This window comes from Calliopsis andreniformis, chromosome 3 (genome assembly GCF_051401765.1).
Source record: "Calliopsis andreniformis isolate RMS-2024a chromosome 3, iyCalAndr_principal, whole genome shotgun sequence".
NCBI classification, from domain to species: domain Eukaryota; kingdom Metazoa; phylum Arthropoda; class Insecta; order Hymenoptera; family Andrenidae; genus Calliopsis; species Calliopsis andreniformis.
In genome coordinates this window covers 23797270-23809634 of record NC_135064.1, presented here as the reverse complement: position 1 = coordinate 23809634, position 12365 = coordinate 23797270, and the positions used below count along the sequence as shown (strand labels likewise).

Genomic DNA, 12365 nt, shown 5'->3' with positions numbered 1-12365 from the left:
CCGAAGACTTCTCGGTGATCGATAGTTGTATTAGGTAGCGCTACTGCTATCACTACTACCGCTGTTGCTGCTACTACGGAGAACCTTGCCAAATCACAGTACACATCCTCCAAACATGTTCTTCAAGGCTTTGATACGCATAACACGATACACATTAATATGAACTTTGTTCGGACTAACCACTGCCAATTCATCGTTTCACTATTCTGCGCGAATAAAGTATGTACCATTACGACCTGGCGATTTTACGACGGCGCTGTTTTACTTTTCAATGGGATATCTGACGATTACATAGATATAGTGGACCTTCGAGTGCAGTGTAGCTGCAAAACGGACACTGGATTCGTATGCACTACCCTTTGAAGACAACATCCGAGGCTTGGGGAAGACTTATCCTTAATAAAGAGACGATGAAGTGCGAAAAGCGATTGTAGGAATGCACAATTTTCAAAAATTTTTGCTTAAGGTCATTGAGGAATCGAGTTCCAAAAGAACGCTATAGACACGACAGCTTCATCTTCTCTGATAAATACTCGAAATGCATTACGTTAGAGCATGTAATCTGCTCTAGAAATAGACACCGATTATAGAATCTTAGCATTTTATAACTTTGAATTTTAGCATCGAATAGAAGCGACCGAAGCTCTCTTTTTCTCTCTCGTAGCACCTAGCATCTAGAGTAAATGTGATCGTGGACGAAAAATCTGACTGTTGTTAATAAAGTTCCAGATTCTGCCGGCGAAGAAGAATCTGTGGGAGAGGTCGGAATTGAGGTGGATCTCTTCACGCATCCTGGTACTGGCGAACAGAAAGTCACCGTCAAAGGTACTGTTCTTTACCTTAAAATACACAACTAGCTTAGACAACCTTCTGTCAACTATATTTTACATTTCAGTTCTCGCTGCAAACGACTTGAAGTGGCAGCTTACCACAGGAATGTTCAGGCCGTATGTTGAAGTGAACCTAATCGGTCCAAATCTAACCGGTAAGAAGAGGAAGCAGTCCACGAAATCGAAGACCAATAACTGGTCGCCGAAGTATAACGAGACTTTCGATTTGTGAGTAGAAAATATCTTTCCTCTAATTGTAAGATATCAATTTTTAACCCTTATATAGAAAGATAGGGTCATTGAGAAAGAGTTCAAATACAGATTTCTAAGAATTGTGAAAAAAATAGAAACATAAAAAACATTGAAAATTTGAATATTTGATAATTTAAAAGTTTAAAAATTTGAAAATTTAAAGATTTGAAAATTTGAAAATTTGAAAATTTAAAGATTTGAAAATTTGAAAATTTAAAAGTTTGAAAATTTGAAAATCTGATAATTTCAATTGATTTTCGAGAAAAAGTGTTATGAACCATTGGTGACCTCACCCAAATATACCAATGATTAACCGCGTTACATATGCAAATAATGTAAAAATTGACATGAAATTTAATTCTCCAGCATAATCGGCAACGAGCAACAGCAACTAGACTTCTACGAGCTGCACTTCTGCGTGAAAGACTACTGCTTCGCCAGGGAAGACAGGCTAGTCGGTGTGGCAGTGATACAGCTCAAGGATATCGTAGAAGAAGGTTTGCGTGCTTGGTGGCTGTCGTTCGGCAAACGAATACAGATGGACGAGACAGGCTGGACGATCCTGAGGATCCTGTCGCAGAGGAACAACGACGAGATAGCGAAGGAGTTCGTGAAGCTGAAGAGCGACATCAGGCAGGAGCCGAATCCCACCTGAAGCTCCGAGGCCCAGCGTTAAGCCGACAGCGAAGCGATGCGTCCTTCGAGTTTGGAAAGAGCTCGGAGGAAGGACGAAGGAAGGAGGAGCATTGTCCACAGGTGAAACTAGAAGCGTTCGGCCGTCGTTGTCGAGGAAGTGGAGTTCTTAACGGAGGAACACCGCGAGCCACACGCGAGTAAATACACACACACAGCTACATACACAAGAAACAGCGGCGATGAGAACGATCGGCCGAATCCTTTCGGTTCTAAAACGATTCGGTCAGCGAGGGAACGAGAGACGTGTCGCGCGACATCTCTCTCCCTGTTCCCTTGGCAGCCAGCTTCCAATCGTGAAGCGTGTTCTTCTCTCTTTTTTACAAATCACAGAGCTTTAGCCCCGTCCCATAAAACGAACAAACAAAAACGAGGAGGGTATGTTCGAAGGAAAAACGACGAACCGTGAGACATATCCCAGAAGGGTCTCGAGGATCAGCCAGCCGTGTCAGAGCGTTCGTCCATCGGATAGAAACTAGGGAAGGATAAAAAGGCGATTCCCCCGCGCCCTCTCGAGACGTTTCAAGCTGAGAGAAATAGAAAGAAGATGAGAACGGTGATCGGTGAAGAACACACGGGATTCTTGTTCGACGAAGTGCCGCGGGGAAGGAGAATGCGAGAGCTCAGGTATCGGAGAGTGTTAATAGACGCGAAACGTGAAAACAGTGCTGCCAGTACGCAATATAATTTGGTAATATTCGTAATGTAAGGAGGGGGAGTTGAATTAGCTATACAAGTGCGGCGCGACTGCACCTCAGCATCCACGGGTCCCCGATGGAGGCGTTGGCCAGCGTCAGCGCGGAACGCGACGACGAAGAGGAGAACCAGGGGTCCGCGAGTAGCGAGTACGCTGCGAAGCCCGACGCGAATCGGTCGTGTTTCAAAACTGAAAGCGAATCGCAAGGCGAGGAGATTGTAGCGCTATATATAATTAATATATAGACCCTCGTGCGTGACGACGTTTTAGGCCGTTTGTTCGGGAAGACGAGTTTACTTGTAGATAAACGTGAAAAAAAAAACACATTGTTGACGAAGAAATTTTTTCTAATAACAGTTTAACGTAGCATTGCGTACGACCAATAGGCGCGTCGCGACGTGAATCGTGGCGTGCCGTTAGTAATATAAATAGGCATTGTAATGTAAAGTACGTTCTTATCGTAAGGATTAACAAGAGAATCGTAAGAGTCTGATTGCTGTGGTGAATGACAACGAGGTCCGCTCGAAGGCTTCGAGCACTCTCCGTGAATCATGTCGATATGAAATCTCACACACATACACAAATGCACACGTCGATACTTGTTCTCGGTCGGAAAGAAAGAGATGCGCTGGTTGGTCTGTTCTCGATTTTCCATTCACGCGCGAAACATAAGAAGATCGATCATCGATCGTACCCCGAGAGCCGTTTCCACGAACCGACGGCCAGACTTTTTCGAAATTAATCTTTATATCGTTGTAGCTCTATGGTACACTTAAATAATCATACGAATAACTTGAACACTTTCCCGACGATCGTTGCTTTTTGTGTGAGCGAGCAAAACCAAATATTATATGACGAGGCGGGGCAGGCGAGCTTCGAGAAAGGACGTTAATACTTCTCTGTCCATTCGCTTGATATCTCATCGATATTACTCTTGTATATAGATCTCGAAGAGCTGTCTTATCGTGGGCATGGTTCGGGGGTCACGATCGAGTCGATGGCTCTCAATGCGACAGACTTCCCCAAAGTAAAAGAAACAGAGGAGAATCGAGAACGGACCTAGTTAAATGGCCTCTCGATCTGCTACCGGAAGTGGCCCTCGCGTCTAACGTCGTTCGAAAACCTCGGAGACACTTGTTGAACACCCGCTCGCAGTCTTTGCGCGAAGCTTCGATCGGATCTCCCGAGAAAACTTGCAACAAGAGAGATGATGAAATAGGAGGAGAACTAATAATAACACAAAGATGCACGCGACTTTGAACCTAATGAATTTCATTCACCGGCCCCCGAGGGCTGGCCAGATATACAATTCCAGAGATTACATGATTATATCCAAACAAAGTTTCTACTACGTAGTACGTCTAGATATACTTACGTATTGTGTATAGTGTCTAAACGCTGATGTAGCTGCGAGCGCGGGATTTTCGTCTGGAGAGAGAGAGAAAAAGAGAGAAAGAATAAGAGAGAGAGCCACCCAGGAGAATGGAACCATCTTAGTCAGACCAGGTACTTTCCACATCCGGACGCGTCTACACGCGACACAGGTCGGGCGCAGAACTTTTGCAGAATTTTCTTTAATATTACACGTGCAATTTCCTTGAAATTGTCTCCTACACGTAACTCTGTGACGAGAATCATGCGCTTTTAGTGATAATTCACTCATGAGTCTAATTTATACGCCTTCATTATCGAACAGAGTAGGCCACGTTAGGGACACAAGGTTTTAACTTCTTTCGTTTGTGAACACCTTTAAGGTGATACTCCTCGATACAGATAGAAAGTTTAGATTCATCATTTGGCCAGATCTGTGCCGTTTGGTAGGATGAATTCCTGACGACATGCTCGAAGAGCAAGAGATTGTTGTGCTAGATTCATTTTAACACATTGTGAATTATGTATAGTTCCTACGACTATTCCTGTTCTTGGTAAATAGTTATTTCCAAATGTACCCAATAATTGGAGTTAAGTCAGCTGTAGATGGTATGATCAATGTTGGTAGATTTATTATTAAATGCGTGTTATGCTGCAGACCATCGTACACTATTGAGATATTCGTGTTAACATTGATACTTGTTTTCTTTAATATAAGTAAGAAAGTCGGGCAAAGAATTATTGCTGACCAACACCGACATGCATTCCAAATACATATGTACCAGAATTTGCCGAGTTTGATCGTATCATCTGAAGCCAACTTAGACACCGACAACCAAAATGTGAACGTCGAACCATAAAACAGACGAAATGAGAATAAAATAGTTCCCAATTGGCCTCTTAACCTCTTAATATCTTCAATATAAATTCACAATGTGTTCAAATACATTTCCTAGCTTCAATAGCAAGTAACAACACAATCTCCAGCATAAGAGCATTTTCGTGAGAAGGAATACCGCCAAACACCATTGACGTACTACGGATAAGAAAGAAAAGTAGGAAAGCTAGAAAGAAGGGGAAACTCGAAAGGAAGAAACACGGGTCCGCGATCTCGCCACCATATTCATTTGTAAAAGTGTCTATTTTCTCCGCTGCCTAAGTACATACTAATTACGAAAAAAGGGCTGGCGAATTCGGCACCCAGGCCACCTCAATCGACGAAACGAGAACATTCGCATCTCAGACTATAAACTTAAGAATTTCACGTCTCGTCGACGGGGAGGGCCGACAATTTTTCCTCCTACTCTCCGCTTCGATTAATATCTCGTAAGCTTAATGAAAATATCTCGTGTATTCTGTGATAATTACCCCTTAAAGTACACACACGTACACAAACAAATACCCACGTACACCTCTTCAAACCTACGCTTACACACGTCACATGCGCGCGTGCACAGTGTCATCCGCATCGAAATCAAGACACGATACACAAAACACGATACACGCGTACCAGATACACACAGACACACGCATTTACTCATCCACGCGCGCACACATACAAAAGACACGACGTACAGTGATTACACCGATCCCAATAGCAACAGTATTTTTCTCTTTTAAAAGACATTTCGATTTCTATTCTCTATACTCGTTAAACGTCCGAAGAGTCTCGTCGGTGTGTGATAACGGAAGTCACCGCGGCGGTGTATCGTCGCGTTGGACGTTGTTGCGTAAAAATCGCGGTGCTCGGTCGCTATAAACGGCCGCCAGGTATGATAACGAGGAACTGTTTACGGATACGATGTACCGACGCGAAACGGGGACGCAAAAGTGTATTCGCGGGCACACGAATTGGTCGCGATTACCGAGGACATGTAGATTAGGAGACGTAGACGAGCGATATTCGTTTTGGACGGCATTGGTCCCCTGAATTCACAGTCACGCGAGCTGACAAGCGAGTCACGTCGGTTTTCAACTTTTCATACGGTCTTAAAATCGTACCCAAGGGAAAATATTACAGTAGATTTTTTTTAATCGTTCAACCCTGAAAGAAGAATCGCGAGAGCGATGCAATTGAGAAGAGAAGGTAGGGAATTGATCAGAAAGTTTAACCCTGCTGGGACCTGATCTACTTCAGTTTCCAAGTACTTTATCTTCGATTCTACTCGAAATAATATTGATCTAATTACGGTACTAATGGCATCATTTATAGCATCACTAACGATGTTAACGTTCATATGGATATTGTTACTAGATTAATCTAATGTGATGCATGTTGTGAGTGTTTAGAGGTGAGTGTCTAACGCTAGGAACAGCTTTTAGTCATGTTTCATTACTTTGGATAACTTTGAATTGAAAAGAGAAATCTGGTCCCTGAAGGGTTAAACAAGTCCATATTCGAGAAAGAATTGTAGCTAGGCTTGATATTGGTAGAAGGTGTCCATCATTGCAATGAATTAGGGAATGATTCGAAAAGAGGAGACAAAATCTGTAGCCACTTGCGATCCAGCAACTTGTCCTCTTGTTGCACGAATCGATCCATCGTTCTCCGAAGAGGGGCCGACAAAAAGAAAGAGAGCAGCGTACAATGGAAATAGGGTCAAGTGTCAGCGAATTCTAGTTCGAGAGCGCGCGATGTCACCGCGAACTTTTGCGTCCGGTTGCCTGACACAGGCGCAGAACCAAAAAAAAAAAGAAAGGAAAGAAAGAATGAAAGGAGGAGGTTGTTGAAAAGAGATCGTACTCCAGACTGCTGTGTCGCGCGAGAGCGTGTAGCAGGTGAACCATTTAACAAGCAAAACCAATGAACAAATAATTGAAGAAGAAGAATAGGAGGGTCGAATATATACACAACTGTTGACAATACTATACTTGAAGAATCGTACGACGCGTATATAATGTACCTATCGAATATATTAAAAGAAAAAAAAATAAACGACGGGATGTTTGTGTTTCGTAAGTAAAGCATATTAAGGAGTACAATTTGTAATCATGTGACAAAAGACGCATTTGCAGACGAAAACGAAAAAAAAAAGAATAAGAGATGAATAAGACGGATCGCGTAATTCTGTGCGTACATGCGAATGACTGCGTGTTTATTAGGGTATTATTATATCGTAACGAGTAAAGAGTACATTTTCGTCGTCCCCACGGAGAGTGTACTATCGTTATCAAAATTTTTCACGCGAACGAACAAACAAGCGAACGAGGAGAAACGAGAGTATACATATAACGTTATTACGACACGCCCGTTGCGCAGCCTCCGAGTACATATACATATAGGTGAACCTAAAAGCAATTGTATCCGAGTCAAACACGCACATTCAACACAAAAAATGAAAGGATGGAAATAATACCTAATGATACCGAAACCCAGGTCTTTATTGAATAAATGTTTCACTTTCGTTCGTTCACTCGCACGGATAGCTTATTCTGTGAGTCGCTTGTACTATTGGAACCTTCTTCATCGATAGTTCCGATCGCGCGTGCAAGATTTTCACCATTCTACCCTTTCAAAAGTATCATCACTCCCTAGATCGGTCGACGCACACGATGCCAATATTGTCAGACATTTTATCGAATTTTTTCCCATGTTACTGAACGGTGTCTAATTTCTCATTCGTTCTCTGTGATACTTGATTGTTCTGACAATGCTGGCTGAGCTAATCGTTGTTACGATCGTGATAATAATCGTCGTCGTTTGTTCGTGTGTATCGATACATTCAAGTCATGATTTCATCGCATTTCATCGTCATACGTGACCATAGTCGATTGTTGTTTCAGGAGTAAGAGAGAAGAGTAGGATTTGTGAAGTGGTTTGAGAAAATAATTCTATTCAGTAGAATTTCAAGACTTAGAATTTTCCTTAGACCTTCAAAATTCTTTGAGATAGCTCTCGAAGGTAGCAATTAGTCCTAGGTAATTGAATTTAATAATGAAGGAAATTATTTCTTGAAATTTCGTTGAACTTACTTATTTGTGATTGAAGTTCTTGAAAGATAATTTTATTTTATGGTGTGTATGAAAAGTATATAGATGAGTTTAATTGAAAAAGCAGGAAACGACGTGACACACTGTGAGCGAGTGTAGAAGAAAGATAATTAGAATCAAGTGTGAGGATGATAGAAATTAATTGCAATAGCAGTGACTATGTAACAGAATTGAGCAAATTTTATTTCGGTTAAGTTTGAAATTTTGAAACTTTGAAACTTTGAAAATTCGAATATTTGAGAATCTGACAGTTTGAAAATTTAAAAATTTAAAAATTTGAAAATTTAAAAATTTGAAAATTTAAAAATTTGAAAATTTAAAAATTTGAAAATTTGAAAATTTAAGTATTGTCCGTCATAACTATAATGCAACATGAAAGTTATAACTTTTAGCATTCAACTCTGTATTACGAATAAAGCTTGACAATTTATTCGTAATAAATAGTCCACATTAAAGATAAATTCAAAGGAGAAGTCAATTTGAATACCTTTTTATTCGTTATTACTATGAATAAAAATATATTCGAACGACGTGCAATTAATTAAGCAAAGTAGCCAAGAGGGTTACAAAAAGAAAAGATTCCACACGAAAGTTAAACGGCAAACGCAGGAAGTCGATCAGGGTTTTCGTCGTCGTCGAATCATTGTGCCATGTATCATATCATCGTGTCTTCTACGAAAGACAAAACTCGAATATCATTACTATCACGAATTACTAGGTAGAATTTTAAGCGATGACTGGATGTTAAAACGCCGTAATTGCCATATTTGAACTATAATCGATGATCGGCCAAAGCTAACCTAGAAGCCTCCTCACGAACAATACGCGAGTGTACATAATTCGATACGTCAGTTCTCAATTCTGTAGAAGTCTCATGATACCGATCACGAAATTCGAAGAATCTACAGGGTGTCCCATAACTACGTGTTCCATGCGAGAGATCAGTAATTCCATTAACAGAACTCAATAAAAAAATATACAATCAAATCTTTCAGTAATAAGCTCCATTTTCGAGAATGACGAATTGAAATATCTGAGTATGAAGAGACATTAGGACAATAAGATCATAATTTTTATTGTACCATCTCTATGAACTTAACTTGATCGATATAAATTTACAATCTATCTCTACCACGCTACAGTAATCGAAAGACTCCATATTTGAAACTTTTCAACATTCAGTCCTTCACATAAAATTATCATCTCCCCAGATATTCTATCTCTTATGAAACTCGCTATACACATAAATTGTCCATCAATGACTTCAGTGTTTCGCATAGACGCTCATCGTCGTAACGTCTTCGTTAGAAACTTCTAACTTGGACATTGGCCAGTATTACGTAACGAATGCAACTATTTTCTTCGTTCGACACCGGAGGCCTCTAGGCACAAGCTCTCGATTCACGAGAAGAAGGAGAAAGAGAAACGGAATAACACGCCTACCTGTAATCGTTGTCGCAAATCGTTCTCAGCATCTCCGTCACGATCATCGGTCATTGTTGCCACTGTAATTAAAGCATCGGGATCTTCTTCGTTGCGGCGTCACACGAAGCGTCCGTTTCTTGCCCACGGCCACCATTTTTTGTAATCCGTTTCAATTTCTCGCATCTCGAGTACGCGCACGTGTAAAATATTATTGCATCTCGATCGTCTAACCGCAGAATATATTGCACATACGACTGCACATACTATATATATATAAATACATATACATATATATATAGATATATATATATATATATATACGACGAAGTTGTACATATGCATACATTATCATGGTTATATGAACATTTGCGGCCCGATGTTGCCTCGTGTTTCAGCGAATTATATATAGCAAGTGTTCTGACGTGTTTGAAAACGCAGCTAGGTGTCATCTCTAATTTCCAAAGGAAAAGGAAAACCGACAGACGAACGCAAGCGAGAAGCGCGACGCGGCAACGAGAACCGGCACATTTTCTAAACGCTCACGCATTACACATACACACGTACACATACGGAACCATTCGAAACTCGAAAACTCTCCTATGTTTTTCTCTATTGTAACCGTGTATACTCGACTCCGTGTACTCGTCTGTTAAAAAAGAAAAACGATACGCTGCGCGCTCTATTCGACCTATTCTTTCTTTCCTCGTTTCAATCGCAAAAGTCGGAAGCAGGTCGAACCTATCGACCGTTTAAATATATCGATCGATCGCGTAGGGGATCTCACACCGTTTCGGTTCTGTTCGAAATTCACGCATAGAGCGAAAGCATTGCCAAAGAAACGGTGCTCGTTACGCGGAGAAAATGTTACTCGTCCTCCTTTTTTGTAAATGTTAACGAAATCTAGCATCCGAGGCGTCGTTGTTCGTTGTACGGTTGAGGAGACACGATGGATGTACTTGCTTAGTCGTTGCAGTTTTCGATTGGACTCGATACGATTTGATTCGTCGAGTACACGTTGCACGAGGATTGCTCGCTTACGTGTATTCGAGAATCGAGAGATATTAAGATTGAACGTGACCGTCGTGTCTCCACAAAGTTAGGGAAGTAATCGATTGACGCTAATGCAATTATCTCGATGAGGTAGAGAAACGATACGTATTCCGATGTAAAATTGTTGATTTTACGTTTCGTTCATATCCCGTTGTCCGTTCGCACAGTTTTCTCGTTCCTCATTTGCATAAATGTACCATATCCAAAGGGTGCTCTTAAAATGGACAGCGGAACAAAAGTGTACGCGATATAAGATGGTAAATATTAAGAGATAGAGAAAGGATGGCTTTCTTATGGGAATGGGCTGCCTCAGGGGAAGGTAATCCAGGGACTCTAATAAATCATCAAAACCTATTGAATTAAGGATATTTTACTGCCCCTACCTATTCGATTTCATACCATTCACATTTTTTCTGAAAAGAAGATTCTTTGTTTTTGACTCTAGTGTTTTTTCTTAAATTTAACGTTTAAATTATCTTAAAGAACTGACCAGAAACAACGATACAGCTTATAAATTATGAGTTACTGTTTATAATCGCAGAGTAATAAAACAGAAAAGAATTTTGCTTTAACATTGTAGAACTTAGAATTAACAGCAACTACTAAGCTTATAATTCTTAACTTTGAATCAAAAGTATTCATAGAGGAATGTTTAAATTTCATTTTTCTAGTTTCTTACAAGTAGAATATGTTAGGCTTCTTCCGTAACATTATTAAATTGTGCAAAGATAAAGTAAAATTGAAAGAAGGAACTGATATAAACACATGAATATGAAGAAAACCGATGTAGATAAACATTTATGTGAACTCTTTATTACTTAAATTTTGATTCATGATGTCCCATTTTAATAATTATTGCCAAAGCATGCAACTTTGTCTGAATTTATTAATTTCTGTTCATAGGTATGATACATTGTAGTTTTGCATTAAGTTATACTAAGACTATTCCTTTCCAAAAAGATTTATTGACATCCTCCCCAGAAGTGACAATTTGTCAACTGAAACTTCAATATTTTATACCTGCTTCCTTCATATGTTCCTGAAAAAAAAAGGAAATAATGACGATTAATACTACAAAAGTTAGGTTATGTTACCTGTTAAATTTAAATACGCAGAAATTATCTTTAATCACAAAAATGAATAATGACATTAATCAAAGTGAGAACCAGATTTATCTAAAAATAAGTTATAACATTTACTAAGTACATTTCTTTAATTAATAAAGCATGAGATGTTAATTCCGTCTTAGTGCAACGTATTCAGAAAAACGTTATGATACTACAGTTTTGATACTACAGTTGAACATTTCTTAATATTTTTTTCAATATGATTACTTACCTCTGTTTTTGCATCTACATACCGATAATACTGAGGTGGATAACGTGAATAACAATGATATTTTTCTGAATTGACAATACCCTTATACATTGCTGTCAGGTAAAGAACAAAAGCTAGACCGAACGTTACGCTACCCTGCATATTTTACAAATTATACAACAAACTCACTGAAGGACAATTTATAGTCAAACACACTATAACTCGTAACTAGTATTGATACAATTACAGCAACGCAATTGCCAGACTTGCACAATTTTCGACAATGGCAACCCATATGCCAGAAAGTGCTGCCACTTCAACACGTTACGTCAATTTTCTAAACTAAAGGCTGATTGGTGGGGCGTTCTATTCGCGTTTATTTGTTCATGCCACAGACGAGTATGTAAGATAAAGTCTATCAAAGACTGGACCCTGAACAACTTATAGAGCTTCAAGCTTGTACCAGATTGAAAATATTTATTTTAAATGAGATGCCTAATTTTATATGACTAAATTCAGTGGAATAAAGAATTGTACGTAAAAGTATTAAGATACATTCATTTATTCCGATATTCAGCACTTCTGAAATATTTAGTTATGCTTCGGATTCGGTAGTACATTCGAAAAATACGTAACAAATACCCACAAATACGTAAATAGTAAATTCTAAGGATGAATACGTGTGTAAAAGCGAATATCAGACGTCGTTTAGTAAAAATGGTAAAGAAAACTGATTAAAA

General features: G+C 39.5%; 1 protein-coding gene and 2 long non-coding RNA genes across 3 annotated transcripts in view; 2 read left to right on the top strand and 1 right to left on the bottom strand.

Moving 5' to 3' along the window:
* Window positions 1-1760, top strand: part of Unc-13 (unc-13) — an 87881-nt gene extending 86121 nt beyond the window's left edge. The window contains exons 18-20 of the mRNA XM_076374896.1: window positions 724-825; window positions 896-1058; window positions 1449-1760. Of these exons, the coding sequence (XP_076231011.1) occupies window positions 724-825; window positions 896-1058; window positions 1449-1737 (554 nt within the window). The 3' untranslated portion in view covers window positions 1738-1760. The remainder of the gene's footprint in view (window positions 1-723; window positions 826-895; window positions 1059-1448) is intronic.
* A 507-nt stretch (window positions 1761-2267) lies between these two features.
* On the top strand, window positions 2268-2721 carry LOC143177110 (uncharacterized). The gene is made up of 2 exons (XR_013001536.1): window positions 2268-2402; window positions 2486-2721. It is a non-coding gene; the product is annotated as an uncharacterized LOC143177110 (long non-coding RNA).
* Window positions 2722-11095: 8374 nt separating this feature from the next.
* On the bottom strand, window positions 11096-11928 carry LOC143177109 (uncharacterized). The gene is made up of 2 exons (XR_013001535.1): window positions 11647-11928; window positions 11096-11347 (listed from the first exon to the last, which is right to left on the bottom strand). It is a non-coding gene; the product is annotated as an uncharacterized LOC143177109 (long non-coding RNA).
* Window positions 11929-12365: the final 437 nt, after the last annotated feature.